The sequence below is a fragment of the Hyla sarda genome, chromosome 3 (assembly GCF_029499605.1).
Source record: "Hyla sarda isolate aHylSar1 chromosome 3, aHylSar1.hap1, whole genome shotgun sequence".
NCBI lineage: Eukaryota > Metazoa > Chordata > Amphibia > Anura > Hylidae > Hyla > Hyla sarda.
In genome coordinates, this window is record NC_079191.1 from 354,691,005 (window position 1) to 354,713,661 (window position 22,657).

At 38.3% G+C, this 22,657-nt stretch overlaps 1 protein-coding gene across 5 annotated transcripts in view; it reads left to right on the forward strand.

Annotated features, from left to right (window-relative positions):
• Window positions 1-20,072, forward strand: part of SYNDIG1 (synapse differentiation inducing 1) — a 317,760-nt gene extending 297,688 nt beyond the window's left edge. For 4 of the 5 annotated variants that reach the window (XM_056567616.1, XM_056567618.1, XM_056567615.1 and 1 more), the window contains one exon: window positions 16,808-20,072. In XM_056567616.1, coding sequence (XP_056423591.1) covers window positions 16,808-16,966 — 159 coding nt within the window. In that variant the 3' untranslated portion in view covers window positions 16,967-20,072. Of the gene's footprint in view, window positions 1-5; window positions 1,746-16,807 lie in introns of those variants that run through there. The other variant, XM_056567619.1, reaches the window with a different exon arrangement.
• Window positions 20,073-22,657: the final 2,585 nt, after the last annotated feature.

Genomic DNA, 22,657 nt, shown 5'->3' on the forward strand with positions numbered 1-22,657 from the left:
TCCAGAAAGAAGATGGATCGGCAGAAAAAATGCTTTTACTGAAACAAGAAAAAGAAAATAACTTATTGATTGTGTAGAGCTAGCTCTGTTCATGATCAATGGGACTGCATGGTGGGATTTTGTTCATTATCCTAATGTGCGCATGATTTCTTTCTTAGCTTTGAATTGGGCTGTGATGTAAAAGAAGTGAGATGCAATTGGAAATAAAATCCCAGTCTCCGAATAGTGTTCTCTCATTGAAGTGTGCATTAGCATTGTCATCTGATATACAGCAGACAATGGTAAAATCCTCACATGGAAACAACATGATCTGTTCTAATGGGGATTGTACAAGATATGGATACAAGTACAGAGTTTCATTGTATATAAGTTAATATTTGGAGTAACACTGCATTACCTTTACTAAGTCATGGCAATGTCAAACTATTTTTAAATAATGTACCATTATAGATGGTGTGTAACACACAGAGTACCGCAAGTCAACTATTCATGGTAGGTGTTGGCCATATTATTAGCTTATACAATATCATAGTGCCAGAGGCATGTTAACACTAATATATGTCTAAAATCATCAATACAGTATGGCCTCCACTGCTATATGATTGAGGATCAGTACTTTTTTTATTCACAGAAACATGTAAATATGTGGCATCCATTTTTTACATGATGTATTCTTTCAATAAAGTTGTATGTACTTCTGTACAGATGCACTGAGTGAGTTAGAGTTCTAGAATTAGAGTTAGTTTAAAGTTCTTCCACGTTTTATTAACTTTATATATGGGTCAGTGAATGGTAATTCGGTAAGATTTATGGGAATCTGCCATGATAATGTCTTTTGAAATGGGTCCAGGTCCTCTCTGAAAGGCCAGAAATCATTCCTCTTTAGAAAATCCAACACATTAGCATCAATATGAAAATCATTGGATATAACAAACATCTAATCTTTTACCAGTAAATAGGTGGGTCCCATACAGTTTTCAGCAGAGGCTAAAGAGCAATGCTACTTTAGTTTGAATGATGCAAAATATGAAGCGCTGTCTGGTTTAAAAAATATAAAAAATATTAAATATTCTATTGAGCAGTTTTGAATGAATAGATATATTGTCTTCCGTTCAAGACACTCATCTATTGGCCAGTGGCTACAATCAGTGTTTCTTGATGTGGAGGACCCAGTGGACGAATGCATAAGAACGACCCATAGATTTCAATAGGAACTATCATATACTGTATCTTATACACTTGTTTTGTGCGGATACTTCTAACAAAAAGGGATTTCTGAAGTGGAGGACACAACTAATGTACCAGCAAGTATAGGTTTTCTAGAGAAAGGGCATTAAAAACAAAACAAAAAAAAATCATAGTCTTTGCAGCGGATTTAATTCAGAGCAAGCAACACAAAATTCCCATCTGTCACTTTCTGAGAAGAGTTGAGAAATTAATATCCATTGAGATGTGCTGCACATTTGTCTACATGATAGAATCATGTCAATAAAACAATGTAATACATTGCTGTACTGTATAAAACTGTCAATGTAATGTTGACACCCTGTAGAATGACATTTTAATATCTGGGCTTCAGGCTTGTGTGTGGACTATCAACATTATCATTCTTACTAAGGACAATTCAAGCTGTTCACTCTAACATCTCAAGGCTTAGCACCTTCATTGAACTAGTGATCCATTCTATGCGATTTGTAAATTCAAAGTTTGAATGACTTAATAAAACATGAATAAAATGATTTGTGATCTACTTTGATGTACAGCTTCTTTAATTTGTTGCATGTCTATTTCTTCTTGCTGACACATGGAAGATACTAATTTGCCCTATAACTTCTCTTAAAGGGGTATTCTGGCCATGGACATCATATTCCCTATCGAAAGGATAGGAGATAAGATGTCTGATCGGGGGACGGCTGTCACGCCCCTCTCATAGACATGAATGGAGGGGGCATGGCATGATGTCACGACGGGGCGTGGCATGATTTCACATCTCCAGTCATGGAAACACATAGGTTTCCAAGACTGGAGCAGCAGCTCCGCATAGAGTGTGGGTGCTGCACGGAGATTGCGGGGGTCCCAGCAGTGGACCCTCCGTGATCAGACATCTTATCCCCTATTCTTTGGATAGGGAATAAGATGTCTATGGCCTGAATACCCCTTTAAACTCATTGTATTCAGTAATGCATGGCATGAGGTTACCAGTCTTTCACAGCAATATGATCTGCAGACATTCTGTCACTAAGTTGGAACATTGTTGATATTGTTATTGTTATTGATTGATAGACATCCAGTGATTGTTAAGTTAAAATTGAAAACTTTTCAGGGTTCTAATAGCATATTGTGTTCAATTACTTTTGTGATAAACTGGATTAACTTAACCAAAGGAAGAGGTAAGACTGGACAAAAATCCACTAATAGTAATTTGCCTCATGAACCAAGAAACACAAGACTAGAAATAGTGACAGGAATGGTTGTTGGGAATAACTATATTTCCCCAAGGTACCTGTCATATGCAATATTAGGTTTCAGAAAGTGCATATCTCATCCAATTAAAGCTGGGGAACATGTGGGAAATCCCAAAATAGTTAAAATCTATGGCAATATTTATCTTGCTAAAGATTTTGGTAAGTCTGCCAAAATTTTTATAGGATAAATAGTAGATTGGTAGTTTGGCTCTTCATCCCCTTCCTAAACCACTTTAGGTTTTCAGACTAGCCCAGAACAACACAAGTGCTGAAGACAATTAGTAACTAGGTAAGAGTCAGTCTGCAAGGCTGTAAGGAACTTGCACCACTGATGAGAGATTGGATCAAGAGGTTTGCAGAGTCAAACAGGGGACATTGTAACCTGTGTGAGTAACACATTTGTTGACTGTTGTGTTGGGTGGCTAGTAGTAAGCCACCTGTATAGACAGGGGAGATTTATGTATAGTTAGTGCTGGACAAGCAGAATGTATTTTGTGTGTTTATGCCTAAGTGTGAAGGTAGATTATTATTTTTTTTTTATTGTTTTCTGGAAAATAAAAACAGGAAAAGCCATATTTACAGGTACGCCCTCGTGTCCTGGGACTTAAGCACCAAGGGTGTACCTGTACCCATTAACAGGGTTTAACCCGTTCTCATGAGCGGAGAACGGTTTAAACCCAGCGGGTCCCACTTGCTACAGGCAGCCAAGACCCACGGCTAATGCAGGGCACCACTGATCGTGCCAATGCCCAGCATTAACCCTTTAGACACTGTGATCAAAGTTGATTGCGGTGTCTAAAATGCTGACAGGCAGAATACATTTTACGTTGCATATTTGACATTGCTACCCAAAAAAAAGGAAAACAAAACAAAAAACAAAAAGTCATAGGCATTCCAAAATGGTACCAATAAAAACAAGTTTTTCCATTCAAAAGAAGCCCTAACATAGTGCCATCGGGCCCAAAAAAATAAAAAGTTGTGAATCTTGTAATGTGGCAAAATTAATCATATTTTTTATTTTTTTTTTTTTTTTTTTTATGTTTCTATTATGGCAATGAATTTGTAAAAAAAAAAAAATATATAAACGACATAAGTTTGGTATCGCTGCAGTTGTACTGGCCCACAGTAAGCTGTAATGTTATTTTTACTGTACAGTAAACCACGCAAATTAAAAATTTGAAAAATGAATGACAAAATCTAATTTTTTTCCATTAGACCAGCGAAAAAAAAAGTTAATAAAAATTTACCAATAAAATATATGGTGGCATTGAAAAGTTCAAATTGCCCTGCAAAATAAAAGCCCTTGTATGGCTTTGTTGACAAAAAAAATTAAAAAGGTTATGGCACATGGAAGAAGACAATGGAAAAAAAATGATTGGCCTTCAAGGCATGCCAGGGGAAGGAGTGTAAAGGTTATTCTGGGAACAACAAAAAGCAGAAAAAAGAACACATTGCTAATGTAATTATGCAATAAGATCTGTTTTTTAGATTTGCTTTAAAGAAAAAAAAAAAATAAATATATATATATATATATATATATATATATTTTTTTTTTTTTTTTTTTTTTTCAAAACAGCAGCTCAGACAACCTCATTGTCACCAGTGGCTTTTGTGTAACCGAATTAGATTATATCACTAGAGAAGTAATAGGTATTGTTCTCAGTGCTATAATGTTAATGGAATATTTTATGCAGTCTTTTAAGTGCCTCAGTCACCTCTAGACTACATGATTTTGTCCTATGTGACAGGAAAGATTATTTATTTATCTCACATTTTCACAAGGAGTCGGCATCAGTTGGGATTTTATTAACGTCATCGCTATCCTGATTAAAGAATATCAAGCTATTTCTTATTATTGATATGCATGATGTGTTCTGTTTTGTATCTTGGCTTTTCCTTGACACTTAGCATCAATTCTCAAAAGGTAAAAATATCTCTTAAACAATCCTGACAGCGTACTTGATTTTCATGGCTATACCCAAGTTATTGATTTACTGTAAATTGAAAAATGGAATAAAATCATCTTTTATCGGGAGAGAATAGACATTTTGATGTCTTTTTTCTTGGACTTCCATGTAACATTGGGTTGCAAAAAGGCTAGAGTTCATTCACTTTCTGAAGTCACTTTCCAATGAACTTTTTATGGTAGTGTTTCCCAAACAGAATGTCTCCAAAACTACAATTCCCAGCATGCCTGGACAGCGTGACAAGGAACAGGTCTCATAGTGTTTAGTGTTGAGCGGCACAGGGCATATTCGAATTTGCAATATTTTGCGAATATATGGATATTCCTAATATTCGTAATATTCGATATTTGTAATATTCATGTTTTATTTTTGCATATGCGAAAATTCGCGTATGCGAAAATTCGCGTAAGGTGAAAATTAACATATGCGAAAATTAGCAAAAGCGAAAATTCGCATATGCGAAAATTTGCGTGCCAGTCTCACACAGTAGTATTAGAGTCTTCTTTACACCACACAAGCTGGAAGCAGAGAGGGGTGATCACTGTGATGTGTACTGTGAAAAAAAAAAAAAAAAACAATATTCGTAATTATGAATATATAGTGCTATATTCGTGAATATTCACGAATTCGCAAATATGTGATATTCGCGAATAAAATTTGCCTTGCGAATATTCGCGAGAAACACTAATAGTGTTATTGCCACTGGTTTTAAAGTGTGTCTGTCATATCACAGAAAAATTATAGAGCTTATATATTTTACTCACTAGGTCATGAAGATGCTTTACGTGTCTTTTTATGTGTCAAGCTTCTGTATTTGGCTCACAAATCCCTCTGTTCTGCTGCTCACTCATTCTGACATCCCCTGCTCGAAACAGGCACTGATCCCGCCCTCACTTGCCATACATTTACTTTTTCCCTAAGTCTGCTGTGCTGGGTCTCTTCATCGAATCACTGCAGTTAATCTGTAACCCCCTCCTCTCTGTTTTCATGCTGCCATCTGATAGACAGGACAAGAATGAGCACAGAGGAGTGCTAGTCCCGCCCTCCCTTACTGGACTTTTTCCAAGCCTGAGCTTCAGCTGGGACAAAGATAATGCTTCAGCCAGACAGGATTATGTTCTGGATGGTATGGGAACCCCTAGTTGTTGTTGTTTTTCATAATCCATGATTTCATAGTATTTTATATGAAATATATTAGAAAAGTTAATATAGTACAACATATACAAAGTTTTTGATTCTGACAGTGCCTATTTGATCTATGTTGAAGTAGGACAGTAGGACCGTTTTGTCTTATGTGGCAGGGGAACTTATGGACCCCATTAGACAATGGCCCTAAGCAAACAATCATAGCTCAGCTTTCATTTTAACAGAACAAAATGAGAAATGAAAGCTAAGCTGTGATTGGTTGCTATGAGAAACAAAGAGAAAAATCATCTGCCCTCCTCCCAAATAATAATGCTGTACTTCTGTGTCACAGTTTGGAATATCTAAGAGGGATTTTAATTGCTTTTGTGTCAGTTTTGTGGAAACATGTCTGTATATTTTAATCAATTGTTAATTTGAGCCAAAAAAGAAGAAAAATGGAATTCTTGTATTTTGTACAAAAAAACCCCCACAGTTTTCTGGTGTCAAAAATTTTCAGATTCCCTCTGGTGTTTACATCTTATATTGGTTGCACTATAAGATCCCAAAGAGAAAGAATGCAGAAAAAATATAGTCTAGTCTAGTATAGTATAATACAGTATACAGTATAGTATAATACAGTATGAAGGCCCTGCCATAGGTCGATAATAAGGAGATCAGTTTTTGTGCAGACCACTTGGTTTTTCAAAACTTTTGTGACTTTTTACTGATTTGCCCTCCAATCTACCAAGTGGGCAGGGCTTAGTGCAGGTAAGTGGTCTCATGCAGTGAGGGTGTCCCGCTTGCAGAATGTAACACTATTTATGCGTATGCGTATGCCTCTTTATAAATCCACACTGGCACTATTTGTTACCCCCTCCCCACTCCATTCCCATGCCCATCCCCTGTTCAGCCTCTAGCCAGCACTCCGGTCTTACGTAAGCAGATGTCATGTGACAGCTGCTAGCCTCAGTGGTCATGCCAGGAATACAGAGCGTGACAGTTAAGGCCACTGATTGGCTGCGGCAGTTGTATGACATCTGCTCTTGAAGAAAGACTAGTGATGACTGGAGGTTTAACAGGGGATAAATATGGGATCGGTGGGGTGAAACTAACAGTTTTTTTTTTCAATGCATTTGGGGCCCTTTAAAGGTAATCAGCTGTGTATTTTGATACCTATTGACTTCAATGGCTAGAAAAAATATGCAGCAGCAAATACACAGCAAAATATGGCATGCATTGCCCTACGCTTAAACATAGATATCTCCTTTATAGACATCAATGTAGGAGGCGTGATGTGATGTCACGAAGGGCATTGCGTGACATCATGTCTCCGGCTGCCCAAACCCTGCATTCTAAACATTCTAAACATGCAGCACGGTTGCTGCAAAGAGATTGCGGGGTTCCCAGCAGCGAAACCCCAGCGATCAGACATATTATCCCCTATCCAAAGGGGAAGTACCCCTTTAAGAATTCAGGCCTGGATACACTTGGTATAAAGGACACAAAGTGACTTAAAGGGGTACTCCGGTGAAAACCTTTTTTCTTTTAAATCAACTGAGGGCAGAAAGTTAAACATATTTGTAAATTACTTCTATTAAAAAATCTTAATCCTTCCAGTATTTATTAGCTGCTGAATGCTACAGAGGAATTTCCTTTCTTTTTGGAACACTGATGACATCATGAGCCAAATGCTGACATCTCTGTCCATTTTAGCAACCATGCATAGCAGATGCATAGCAGATGTATGCTAAGGGCAGCATGGTGGCTCAGTGCCTTGCAGTGCTGGGGACTTGGGTTCAAATCCCACTAAGGACAACAATAAATAAAGCGTTATTATTATTATTATTATTATAATAACATCAGCAGAGAGAACTGTGTTCGTGATGTCATCAGAGAGCATTCCAAAAAGAAAATAATTTCCTCTGTAGTATTCAGCAGCTAATAAGTACAGGAAGGATTAAGATTTTTTAATAGAAGTAATTTCCAAATATGCTTAACTTTCTGCCACCAGTTGATTTAAAAGAAAAAAAGGTTTTCAACGGAGTACCCCTTTAATCATAGCAAAGCTATTCAACACTTTATGGGCAACATTTTATGGGCAAGGGCAAAAAACAGTACCATTGTTTCCTCATTGTAAACCGGATACCAGCTCCTTTGTCTCAGAGCCCTTTGGGAACAGCAAAATGATAAGCTATGAGCATCATATTTCCTTTATGTCCCTTATTTTACAAATCTCCTTCTTATGTATGAGACATATAGAATGCTACTCCTTGTGCACTTATTTGTAATATTAAGTACCCACACCAAGATATACTCCTATGACGTGAAAATACTTGCTACATGTTTCCCATATTATTTTAATTTCAATCTACAGATTAGTACAGTTATGGGAGGAAAAAGCAGTCATGTTGTATTTACGGAAAAGAGTGTAACAGATACAAATTGGCGTCTTTAAACAGTAGAAAGATGAAAAGGGAGGAAGATATTATGAAAGAGAGGCGTAATAGAATATCGTGTTACAGCTTGTTAAGAAGTGGCATGGTAATGGAAAAATACGCTATATGCGACAGAATAGAAATTGTTCTAAATATTGTAAAAAAAAGATAAAATGTGAGGTCTATTACATTTACAGAAATACCTAGCATAAATCCAGAGAAAACACTGTATCTACATCATTAAGATCTGTATGGTTTGTATTTAGCAAAGAAGAAAGAATATAGTAATATTTACTGTGAATGTTTTATTACTGCTATTCGTTCAGAGTTCTTTATGTTTTATTTTATCATTAGTACCATTATCTAAAAATGATATATGTTTCGGGTTTAAAATTACTATGTAGATTCCCGTACAGTTTATATTACAGTAATATTTATTAGGGTGTAAGGAAGTAACCACAGAGCAATGTGGATTTTATGGATAGTTACCACATAGCCATGTGGATTTACTAGAGAAATAAATCCTAGTTAATGCTTCAATGTATACCCAACGCGTTTCAACCACAGTAATGTGGTATCATCAGGGGACCTTTTTTGCAAAAATTCCTGGTATATATGCTATAATACTAAGCACACCCAGAGTAGGAATTATTTATAACCAAAGAGATATAAAATGAGAACCATAGTTACTGAGTGGGGTGAACACCCGATACATAGTGCACCCCATGCAAGGCTTCAATGTTATTTGTTTCAGGACAGCAGGCTTGTAGTCATCAAGAAACATATGCCTGTATAGTCCACATGTACGATTATGTTGCCTTGCTCCCGGTATGGTTCTCCGTGAAGCGCTATCACCCGCAGTGGTGGGGAGCCGTCTAGTACTAGTGGCTGCTGAGCGCTCTTGCATGAAGGGTATTGTGCTCCAGAATTGACAGTTTTATCATAACTTCCCCTAGAAATTGGCATAAATTATGGTGAAACTACACTCTTACAACTATCGTACATTTGCTTTCCTTATGCAAAGTCAACCAAAATAGGCATGCACTTTTTAATAAATTTGTCTTTACTCCAATTTAACACTCAGATTTATCAATCTGTCTGAGGCCAGAACCGACTTTTCCACAGCAACCAATCACAGCTCAGCTCTCATATCTTAATAAGCTCTGGTAAAAACAAAGCTCAGCTGTGATTCGCTGCTATAGGAAAACCAGACAGTTTTATACTCCCAGGTTCTGGACTCCTTCCATCTCCTCCTTCTTATTCTTCTAGGTCAGACATGGCTATAGTAGGAATTAGGAGGGGTCTGGGCAGACATATCAGTGGTCTTGGAGATACAGTCACACCTCCAGAGCAGAGACCAAATACAGGAAGTGAGGACAAGACAAGCAGAGCTCTACTTGTCCACCCACACTTCCTGTATTTTGTCTCTTCACAGGGACACACAGGCAAATGCTGCAGGGACAAGACAGCATTTTTTCACTAAAGAATAGACACATATGCATACAAATATACATGTTATTATTTACAATATATAAAACGTTTTTACAAACGACAGGTACACTTTAAGGCCAGAACGTAAAATACTGTTACCTTTATATATTTTTGAAATTACCAGAGTAAGGTTATAGTTGCTTCTTGTTTATTGGATTAATTTTGTCTTACTAAAGCTTGTTTATTGAGCTTACCTGTTTCCAAGCAACAAAAAGCCGCCATAGGAAAATATTATACGGTTTAATATGGCGAGTTGAATTTCCTAGTTTCCTAAATGTTTTAATATTGCAGGCTGGGATTCAATGATACATCATTTTGAAAAACTCAGTGAAGGCTCAACATGGACTGACAAAATCCACAGCATTCTTTTAAATTATTAAAGGGGTATTCCAGGAATTTTTGTTTTAATTGACTACGCTACAGGGGCTCTAAAGTTAGTGTAGTTCATAATATAGTGTCTGTACCTGTGTGTGACGGTTTTCTCACAATTCTTCTGTGATTTTCACCCCACTATTTTTTTCATACAAAATGACTGTTGTCTCAGATTTTTCCCAGCTTGCAATGCGGCCGAGACCTGACTCACTAGTCAGCTGATGACAGGGAGCCTGTCTGCTTCAATGGGTGGAGAAATCGCTTGGTGGGAGAGAGATCAATCTGCCACTAATGCAACAGCTGTAGGCACCCTGATTGAAAACCACAGGTCTTTGAATGGATGCAGCTCATTTATGTTTCAATGGGTGGGGTGGCTGATGTGTGGGAGGAGGAAAATGGAATTGTGGCACTTGTAGTAAAAAAAAAAAGAAAGGCAAACAAGAAATACCAGTTCACTAAAAGCTCGCCACAGTGTTATGGTAATCTCACAAGATAGCCATTTATCCCCAAGACAAGCGCAGATCCTTCCTAAGCTTGTCCATTACTGTCTGCCAGGTACATACTAAAATCACCCTATGGTGAATAACCCCTTTAAGGACATGTACGTTACTGTTTATGTATTCTGTTTCCCTGCTAGTGGATGAAGGAAAGAATATCTTGCTTTATTTCATATAGCTTCTTTTTGCCATTTAATAATTTAGTATATAAGTGTACTCATAGAAGACAAGTAGATATTTTCATATATCCAGTAAGCAAAGGACATATTGTCATATTGCCTAAGTCCTGGACTTGCTTTGGTTGGTTTGTAACACTGTATGAGAGTGCCTTTTCGAGACTTAAAGGGGTTCTCCGGTGCTTAGACCTCTTATCCCCTATCCAGAGGATAGGGGATAAGATGCCTGATCACGGGAGTCCCGCCTCTGGGGACCCCGGGATCTTGCACGCGGCACCCGGTTTGTAATCAGGCCCCGGAGCGTGTTCGCTCCGGGTCTGATTACTGACGACCACTGGGCCGGCGGCGTGTGACATCACGCTCCGCCCCTCAATGCAAGCCTATGGGAGGGGGCATGACAGCTATCACGCCCCCTCCTGTAGGTTTGCATTGAGGGGCGGAGCGTGACATCACACGGGGGCGGAGGCGTGATTACTGGGGACTGATTACAAATGGGGTGCCGCGTGCAAGATCCCGGGGGTTCCCAGCGGCGGGACTCCCGCGATCAGGCATCTTATCCCCTATCCTTTGGACAGGGGATAAGATGTCTAAGCACCGGAGAACCCCTTTAAAAGTATCATGCTCTCTGGTTAGCGAGATTGGCATGGTGATGTGTTAATGTGGTTTGTAAAGATATTGTGAGAGTTAAATGTAAAAGAAATGGACAATGTATTATTCTTTTCATTTTTGTGTGTATACCTTAGATGCAAATTTCTTTTTGGTCTTCTTTGAAATGTTGCTATATAAATTATCCAACTAATCTATGGTCACAGCACGTCTCATACCCAATGAGTACCATATGATCAGCAGCCAGAACTCACCCCTAATGCCAGACTATGGCATTATTGCTGATATCCAGCATTAACCCTTCAGATGCCACAATCAAAGTTGATCACAGCATCTAAAAGTGATAAAATATTGGTGCTAGTCCTTTAGGGGGGCTGATGAGGACCTCCACAGCCTAATCGTTGGGTTCTGATCAGCTGACATGAAAAGAAGAGTTGAATCACCAGCATCTGCGCTGTCCGCTCATTGTTCTAGGCTGCATCGGCAATCTGTACTAGAGGAGTGCTGATAACATCGATCAATGCTCTGCTATGGTATTGCATTAAACAGTGTTTGCAATGAAGTGATTATGTGTAATAGTCCCATTGGCTATTAAAAGGCGAGTCCTCAAGTGTTTAACTTAGATTAGACAGTCAAAAATTGTGACAGTTATATAATAGTGTATCAGGCTGTTTAAGAATATGGTGTTTCGTACCACCGTAGCCATTTTTCTAATCATTGTCAACATCTCTAATTTCTTTCTCCCCTGGTTTCTGCTCCATAATTCACTTACTCAATCTGAAAGAATAGGATAACAAAGAGAATATTGTTACACTATGGGTATAAGTATAGCCATAGCTGCAATAGCATCTGGTTTTACGTCATGAGGTTGCAGGTTCTGCTACCTGCCATTTTTGTGTGGGTTCTCTTTTGGACAGAAGATCTGATATATGATCTTCCATCCCTTTCATTCTACTCAAGGGTAAATAGTTTTGCTGACTTCCCTATGGAGTGCTTTGAATTCTAGTTATGCTCTTGCAATGGGATGTACATCAATAGATTAGTTTAATTTGTAGTTATTCCATAACAACCAGCATGTGTTACATTTCTTAGGAGTCTTGCTGATAAGCTATTATTTATAGGCTCACAGTATGCAATATTGTAATGGATTTGAGAAAAAAATCTAAATTACAGAAAAGGGACGTAACATCCCTTTTTCTACAGTGATCTACTGCTGCTTAGAAAAATATTTAAGAAATAGACAAGGGGTGTTCTTATTCATTTTGATTAAACTTTATATACCCACTTGCCTCTTCCTGGTGGGCTGCACCCAGGCTTTCCATCAAGACTTTCCAACCCCTAGCCATTGAGCTTCAGATAACACCCAAAGAGACACATTAAAGGCCACTATTCACATTAGAGAATAGACAGCTAAACCCATCAAAATTTGGGGGACTGGAAGTCTGTCTAATGTGTATGGTGACCTCCCAACTCTCTCCTCACAGATGATGTTATGAGAGAGAAAGATAAGGTATTTTGGATTAGGGAGATATGCCTAACTTTATATTTTTTTTTAAATAAATTAACCCCTTAAGGATGCCACCTGGTTTCACCTATATGACCAAGCAATTTTTTTTTCAAATCTGGCATGTGTCTCTTTAAGTTGTAATAACTTTGAAATGCTATTATTGAGCAAAGAAATTTTGAGATTGTTTTTACAGAACATATTGTACTTTATCATAAAAAGAGCAGAAAAAGCGGAGCACACACCTAGAAATCTTGCTTGTGATGATTTATTTCAAACGAATAGCAGCAGGTTCCAAAATCCCGACACCTCTAGACCAAGCAGAGCTGGAGCAGTAGGAGCTATTCACCTGGTCGACCGCACAGTTTCATGGGCATTTCCTCAGGTCCCTGGGTCACCAGGAACCTGAGGAAAAAGAAGTGATATCTCTCTCGATCCCCCAGAGCTGTTGTGCTGACCCTCCTGGCCCCTGCTCATTACTGCTAAGGAAAATTCACTTATGTATTTTGTTTTACGTGTGGATTTTCGTTTTTTTTTGGCAGATAATAGCCAATAATCAGTGCATAAAATACTTTGGCTAATTTTCATATGTGTGAATCCAGCTAGTGTGTAATATGAAATGTATTTTGGGGGGTTTGGGTATTTTTTTATTTTAATATTATTACTTTTTAAATATTTATTGTAGCAGAACACCAGCGACCCTGACACATATGGCACTCCTGAGGGCCTTCACAAGGCCCCTTTGCTGCCATAGACACCCATCAGCACTGATGATCGTGTTGCCAGGAAGTTGATAAATAGTCCACTTAAACTCCCTTTATGTAAGGGGTTAATCTACCAAGAGCGGAAGACTGATTTCTCGTCTTCTAGTAGTTACAGTGGGTGACTGTGCTACCCAATTCTAGCCCTGTCATAAAAACATGGCAGGCTAGAATTTTTACCCTTTATGACCTCCTCAAAAAGGTGTATTGGTGGTCATTAAAAGGGTTGGTCAGCAAAAAAAAATGGTGATAACATAAAAAAAAGCCTGTACTTACCTCTCTTTCTCCTCAGGAGACGCTGTTATGATGGAACCCAGTCTGTGTCCGGTCTCCACTGAACTTCGCTTCCCAGTGCTGCAGATGGCACGACACATTGCTGCTCAACCAATCACTGGTCATAGCATTGTGCCACCTCAGCCAGTTATTAGTGAGCGGCAATGAGATATACTGTCTGCAGCACACAGCCTGGACACATTCATTGGAAAAAATGTTTTTGCTCTTTTTAGGAGGCTAACACATTTTCATTTGCATTTTATGTACATAGACAAAAACTGAGGCATACGGTTCACACGCTAGCATCCACATACACCACTTACACATTTATACACAAGTACACCACACTTATGAACTTACATAAAATCATACAATACATCAGTGGTCTCCAAACTGAGGACATCCAGCTGTTGCAAAACTCCCAGCATGCCCTGAGAGCCAACATACTGGGAGTTGTAGTTTTGCAACAGCTGGATAAACTCCAAATGTTTCATGTAGCCAATCTCCTCAAAGATATTTTACTCTGATCTTGGGACAGCTGTGAAGGGGGGGGGGGGGGGGTCTAAAGCCAGGAGAAGAGCAGCTGAAGTGTTGAGGAGGAGGACAGGAGGCACAGGCAGCTTCCTGGCTTTGATAGCCTTTGACCTCTTCTGCCTCTCCTCCTTCTCTCTTTCCAGACATGAAGCTCCTACAGAACAGAAGACTGAAGGTGCACAGCTGAAGTATGTGTAACTAACGCTGCACGCCTCCAGTCTGTTTACTACATCGGGCCCCTGACTACAGCTGCACAGTGAGTGACAGGGATGGACCCCACTAACAACGCCACTGATTCTCACTACTGTATTTTTTTGCTCAAAATCGTGGCAAAAACGCTGCAATTTTACCGGGATTTTGTGAAAATTGCAGCAAAATACAGTATTGTGAGTATGGATGTAAATATGTTCAGGGGGCCCTCTTTTGGATGGGGGCCCTGGGCAACTGCCAAGGTTATCCCCCCTTAATGCCGGCCCTGACACTGCATATGTCGTATGACGGGAGGGGGTTAAAATAAAAATGTATATTTTTATTTCAGAACTATTTTACCGGCCATTTGATTATATTTAAGTTAAATAATAGGCAATATGCCACTTTAAGCCAGCTAGATGAATGTGATAACTCATGATCAGCTGTTTCTCTTGATTCTACAATAAAAATGCACCCTCCCTTATTCTAGTGTGCAGGTTTATTGCATTGGGGAGATCTCATTAGGCACTACCAGAAAAAAAAAAAAATAATTCAAGTTGAAATTCAATATTCTTATTTCTTCTTTTCTTACTACTATCCATTAAAGTTAACAGAAGCTAAACTACAGAACAGGAACCCAGCATTGCCACTACACAGTGAATGGAGCCAAAAGAAAAAAAAAAACTTGATACCTTGACAATAGAAAATGTCATACAAACAATTGAACCCCAGATCTTACAATGTATACACATAGTTGTACCAAATTTGAAAACAAATTGTGGTTAAGTCAAACACAGTATGTCAGAAGAATATAAAAGTAATAGAAATGGATATTTTTTTGAAGCTGGTCAATGATAACCTAAGGACAATTTGAACAGTAGAACAAACATATCTAAAGAATAGGGAAGGTTCAGAGGGAAATCGGAAACTACAGTACAGTATACCAAAGTTACATGTTATAGTTAAATTATACATAGTTACTAAAAGGGGTACTCTGGGGAACTAAACCCATAGCTCATCCTTTCCCTCTCATCATGCTATTTAATTGTCTAAATATAATTCATTAGCTATATAGAGCAGTTTTTCCTCATTGGTTGTCACTTACAAGCATAAATTGAGGCAACGGCATCCGGCCATCTACTCTGTCTCTGTCCAAGTCCCTCTCTGAAAGCAGCCTCTACCCTCCTGAGAGGCAAGGGTCACGTGGTTATTGCCCTGCACTGATGACTCATTCTCCCTTTAGTGCTGAGAAGTGGGAGGTGTGTATGGTCTCAGCCAATCACACACTGAATTTTTCTCTGCTCACAGAGCAGGAGGGTGGGGGCTGCTCTCAGAGAGGGAGCTGGCTTGCAGAGCAGATGTAGCTACAATTATTGCTGGGAGATGTAGATAAGGGGAAGAAAGAAATGCAAAGAATATCAAGCAGCCCGTGCCTAGCCCAGGATCGATCGTTATACCTTCAGGTGGTATTGAGGATAAACCACACCCTGGCATCACGAATACAAGGGGTTAATGCCATCTGCCCCTAGGGTAATTCCATCTGCCCTTTGCATCACACCCCATACCACACAACGGTGCAGGAAGCTAAGACCTATTTGGTCTACAAGAGCAATGTTCCCCAAGCACAGTCTTCAAGTATCCCCAACAGGTCATGTCTTTTACAGGTTATATATTTATGGTCAATGCAGCAGGCATCAACACAAGTGTTCTCTCTATGCAATATTCTTAAGCATGACCTATAGGGGTAATTGAGGCCTGTGCTTGTAAAACGCTGTACTAGCGGAATGGAGGTTAGAAACATCGGTGTAAAGCATGAGAGTAGTGCAATAGATAACCCTGTCAGGGTTGTTGGATCCTTCCCTTACGTGGTTATCTGTTGTACTATTGTAGCACCTTCACATGCATCAAAGGGCCCAATTTGTTGTAAGTATGAGAGTATATACCTATTTGACTGTAGTGGATTTACATTGTACCTGTCAATTTCCCATTGCTATAAGTATAGGTTTTTCTGATTGCATTATAAAGGTTCTGTAAATAACTTTGATAATAATTTTCTTACAACTAGGTCTATGTAAAGTTATCACTATGAGAACAAAGAAAAAAGCATAGTTTATTGGCGGTCATTTCTCATTAATCCTGTAATAGTTGACAAAGGTCTGATAAGAAACTTTCAGAATAATGGCCTGTATCTGCATATTTACACAAGGTTGTCTGGTCACCCACACTTATGGCTTATGTAGGTTCGTCTATACCTGCAAAGAAGTAGAGCAGGGATGTGGAATTACTTACTGACTTATCATGGAAGACCAGAATCTGTTGTTTGGCCGAACCTTGAGAAGTTTTCTAGCATATTGTACTTTTAGCTTTTATATTCACATAACTATTTTTTTTCTCTTCTTTTGCAACCCACAGACAAACAAAGCAGTGGCCAAAGGCGACTTTCATCAAGCAAGCTCCAGTTCCCGGAGAGCGCTCTTCTTAGCGGTACTATCCATCACCATAGGGACGGGAATATATGTTGGAGTGGCTGTAGCGCTTATAGCGTACCTTTCAAAAAACAACCATTTATGAACTATAGAAAGCTTATAGCTGAAGAAACAGGACTTACTAAGAAAGGAAGGCACAAGACTAACCTTACAGAAGTTATTGACTATACAGATATGGAGAGAGGACAAGAATTACACTCAAGTTGGAATGTTGCTGTTCGCAAATGGGATATTTTCATTCATTCTTGGATGTAGGTTGTTTTCATCATGGGTTACTTTTTCCTATTTTAGTGTCTTGCCATTGTTTTATATAGCTGGCCAAGACTGCTAAGGAAGTATGCTTTTCCAAAATGACATAGAGACCAAGAAAGTGACCTTTTAAGTGTTTGCTAATGTGATGACATTGCAACAGGTTGAAATGGCTCAATCATTCCATTATAAACCAGCATCTCTGGCTTGTAAATCCTAAATTATAGCAATATATTAATATGCACATGAATCATTCTCATGGGCTGATGGAATCAATTCATGTCTGCCCCCAGGCTCCTTAGTAACGGAACAACCTTTTTATTCAGTAAATCAGCATGAGATCCCGGCCCTTTTTGACTTGGGTAGAAGTGAAACAATATTGAGCATGTTCTGAAGCTATCATTTTTCAGTGCTAAATATGTTTGAAGAGAAACATAGGCAGGAAACTGCATCTGCTTTATTATTGACTGAGCATACATCGGACCGGGAAAGATCAACATTGCCATGTTATCACTTCTAATATTTTATTTTTCTATTTTGTTCAGGATTCAAGTAATGCAAAAGACCAATCTGCCATTCATTATCAATGATGATTTTTTAAGGGATTCTGTCACAGTAACAAAGCAGTTCTGTCTGCAGCAAGCATTCTATAGAGAAGGGGGAGCTAAACAAATTGATATATAGTTTTATGAACAAGATGCAATATAACCTAAAATTATTGACATGCTGTTATTCCCTGTACACTTTAAGTTTATGAGTCCAGTAGGTGGTCTTACTCGTACGTATGAGTATAGTATAATGTAGAGCAGTGTTTCCCAAATGGGTCTTCAAGTCCCCCCAACAAGTCATGTTTTCAGGATTTTCTTAGTCTTTCACAGGTGATATAGTAGTTCTGATGTCTGATGAACTGACCAGAATTATCTAATCTGTGAAAGACTAAGAAAATCCTGAAAACAAGACCTGTTGGGGGTACTTGAAGACAGAAACACATGTGTAGAGTAACACTAGTGTAGAGAGGTACTGAGTAGTACCACCCATTAAACTCAAAAGACCAAAAAGAGTGGGGAAAGAGATATGTCCAAAAAAGCAGTGTGGTCTTGTTTAAAAGGGATGTGGCATAATATGAGCCAAAACTGTGTCAAAGTTTTGGAGCAAAATTTGATTCAGTTTCAAGTCAACTAACAGTTTAAAATAGTTTAAATGTGACACTCACTCCATTCATTTTTATGGAAATGCCAATGATATCCAAGTTCAGCACTAATGGAATAACCAAGGAATAACGGCATTTAAAAATGAATGTGAATAATGGGGGTAGATATTTCAGCGGTAAGTTGGTATAATTGTTTCCAACATGTGTGAACTACTCAAAGGATGTGGTTTTGTAACCAAATGAAATCATATAATTGTGCTCCAGCATCACTATCTAGGCAAGATATCATCTCACCTGCATGGGGCAGGCAATTCTGGAATTGTCCAGAGGGTTTCACAGTCATTTTAAAGAGGATCTATGCCCAGGTGATAAAGTTTTCCACTTATGAATAGTTGACAGCTGCAAAATCAAGACATAAGTGGGATACTTACCTGTCCCCACCCCCTGCAGCTGCCATTCTGATTGTGCCCAATTCGAACTGCTCTCCTTCTTGGTTCCTGTGATGTTTCTTTTAAACAGTGAGTATTTACTGTCTAAATAAAATGGAACCAAGAAAAAGAAGAGAGCAGCAGGTACCAGGCATCATTAAATTACCAGTCTAGAGGGATCAGGGCAGGTGAATATACTGTCTTATTTATTTTCACTGCACCCTGAAAGTGTTTACAAAAAGTGTTACTTTAAGTGTACGTTCACATGTGTTTATTTTTACTGCAGATTTGCTGTTGCCGATTTTGCTGCTCATTGACTTCAATCTGCAGCAGAAAATACACACGCGTGAACTAACCCTCAAAACAAGGACGATCATCTAAAGATAGATCCTTTTTGAATACAGTTAAAGCATGAGATAGAAAAGAGGCTACAACTGAGGATTTCTAATGATCCAAAATGAGTCAGAAACCTGCTATGTCCTGACTTTTCCATTTTATCTATATCTCAAGCTAGAATGGCTGGATAAACATGAAGTTATACAGAGTGCTGGCCTATATGACCTATGTACCTGCAGGTCTAAGCAGAGCACCATGCTCTAGGTGAGCTGACTTCTCTTTGGACTTGTTATGAAGCATGAAAGAGACTTACCTGTCAGAATTGTACAACTCTACAGATGACCTACTTAAAGTGATTGTCAAGATATTTGCAGCACTCACTAAAATACATTTTAAAAAATGATTTTGTTTTGGATGGTTATCGTTTAAGGGAAAATGTTTGAAATTGTTCTATAAAATGTGTTTTAACACAGACTTCAAGTCTCAAAAAAATATTTGCTTCTTTCAATTCTTTTCAGTTTAGAATCAACTGTTTTATTGACTTAACATGGACACAAGAATCTTTATCATTATTGTAGTTTTCACATTCATGTGCCATTAACTTCTAAATTTGCCTTTCACAATGATGCTGTCATGATCAATACTTGCCAATGCTCTGTAAATCTTTTTTACATACTAACCCATACCTTCTCCAGTTTACCCATGGGCCAAACCACTTCATCTGCTCTCCTATCCCAAAGTATTCCTTTTTAAATCTATTAAGTGCTTCCACTTATTTCCCAAATCTGCTATGTGACCATTTCTTTTACCAGTTATCTATGTATTACCCTTCCACAAATTTTCCTATGTGATAATTCTCCTATGTGATAGGTCTGTCCTTTCGTCTCCTCTGGGCCATCAACCAAACTGAGCCATAAGTGAAAAGGATGGTCTCTTCTTGTACTCCTAGTGAAGATATGTTATTTAAAGGGGTATTCCAGGCCAAAACTTTTTTTTATATATCAACTGGCTGCGGAAAGTTAAACAGATTAGTAAATTACTTCTATTAAAAAATCTTAATCCTTCCAATAGTTATTAGCTTCTGAAGTTGAGTTGTTGCTTTCTGTCTAACTGCTCTCTGATGACACACGTCCCGGGAGCTGTGCAGTTCCTATGGGGATATTCTCCCATCATGCACAGCTCCCGGGACGTGACATCATCATTGAGCAGTTAGACAGAAAACTTTAGAAGCTAATAGCTATTGGAAGGATTAAGATTTTTAAATAGAAGTAATTTACTAATCTGTTTAACTTTCCGGAGCCAGTTGATATATATAAAAAAGTTTTTGCCTGGAATACCCCTTTAAGAAGTAGGTCAAGTTGTATATTGCTGGTTAAAATACTGATGGCTTAGTTAAAAAATCTGGAATTCAGCTGACTGATAAACATAGCTATTGGGAAATATTGGTGTAGCTATAGGCTACAATGAGTTTGATGCTCATTGTGGTGCTTGAAGCTTAAGTGGGTATCTGGCTCTGGCCATGTCCCTATATGATTTGTATTCTTTAGGTTGGATGAACTTTGAGATAAATTAACAAGGCAAATGGCTCATGTATATTTATTGTTACTATATGTTCTATCTGTTGGCATCCATAACAACAACAATAACATTTGAATGTGTTTTCTTAGTTTAGTTTTATGTTAAGCCCCCCCCCCCCCCCCCCCGAAAAAAGCAGATTTCACTGCATTTTACCTATGCCTGTAATGTGGGGAATTGATTGGGAAGGTCTTCTGGAGAGCTGTCTAAGATATATGAAATACAGATAGAAAACATTGGTTTCGAGTGAAAACTCTTAGCTCTTAACTCTATAACATGTCACGTGGGTTTGTTTTTGCTCTGTTAAGCCACTATTTTGTCAGTCATGAATGACAAACCACTGGAGACCACTTTTTAAAAAGCTTTTCAGGCACAGAGAGACCTAACAGCTCTTTGATGTATTGACCCTACCCAAGAGAGAGCATTTTAGGAATATTTTGCTGATGTAAGATAAATGCCACAATATTCTGTGAATCTGTTTCAAAAGTACAGGATTTCGTGAAAATTCCCTTAAATTGTCTCCCTCAATGTTTCAATCCTGACAGTTCATTAATCTGTAAACAATAGCGTTTTAATACTTTAAGAATTGAAAGTAAAGATATCAAGGTAGCCTGAGGAAACATAACCTTAATCGGTATATTGGATCCATTATTTATATTGGATCTTCTACTGCTTTTGTGCTGCAACTCTTCACTGCTTTTCCTGCATGACACACCCCAATCATAAAGTATTGGCTTATCTGGACAATATCCCATTTATAAAATGGGAATACCCCTTTAATGTTTATCAGTGGTTAAGAAGTTTGGTATGTGCACAAGGCCTCTATCATGCATAGGTCAGCATACTTTTTTCTTAAATAGGAAATACATTGTACCAGTTATGAATTAAATATATAGTTATGCCATTCTAGGATTAGAGGGGTACTTCGAGAACACAACGTACCTCCTTTACATAGAATAAAGGATAAGTGTGTGATCGAGGGGGATCCGACCACTGGGACCCTCTCTGATTTCCTTTATGGGGCCCGACCCCCGCTGCTAAGCTTACCATTTAGCATTTTGTTCCCTGAGTGCTCTAGCCCCCACCTTTGGAGCCACACAGGAATGACAATCTACTCGGCTAATCACTGGCTGAGACGGGACCATGTCTCAGCAGGTGATTGGCTAAGTGGACCGTCACTTTTGTTCGTCTCCAAAGGTGGGGACCAAAGCGCTTAGGAGTATGGTAAGTGGAGCTACAAGAGCTCGGCCCTGTAGAGGAGATCATATACTCAGCCACTTAAGCATAATCTTAAGGATAATTAAAATATTTATTTCTGCTTCTAAATCCATTTGCAACAATGACTTTTTATGAGGAATATGCCAATGGGTCAAATCAGGTCCATTTAAATTACAGTATTTGCATGTTACCTTGCTAAAGTTGAACAAATGCTCTTAATTTTACCCACAACATGTCCACTTCTATGGGCCAGAGGAACTGAACCATTTAAAGCTTTTTACTCTGAAGACCTGAAGAACTCACTAAGTTAAGGTATATAGGTGTCTATAACTTTCTAGTACCCTTGTAATCTCTTTAGGTCATTTACCAGGAGCAGTCACCTTCTCTATGTCAGTTCTATTAGAATGCTTTAGTTGTTTTTTTGTTTTTTTTACATATTGCAAGGATTCCTTTAAACATACATACATACATACATACATTATATACATACATTTAAAATACATTACATCTGGACTATTCAGGTTTGTCTCACAATAACTTGATTAAATTTCCCATATCTTTGCCAACACACAGTATAAAGTCTCCTGTAAGACACTAGTATCGAGATCCTTCATATGTATGGGGCCTGATATTTATTGAGAATGATTATGAAACAAGAATGAAATAGAGTAGAGTCATTTTTTTTCATTCTGATGTTTTACCAGTTGAAGTTTATACAAGTTCTATGTTTCGCTCATAAGCATCATTATTAATGTATGTAACATTGTGAATGTTTACAAAGTTTGGTAGAAAAGGTTTAACCAGGCTTTGTTCATTTGCT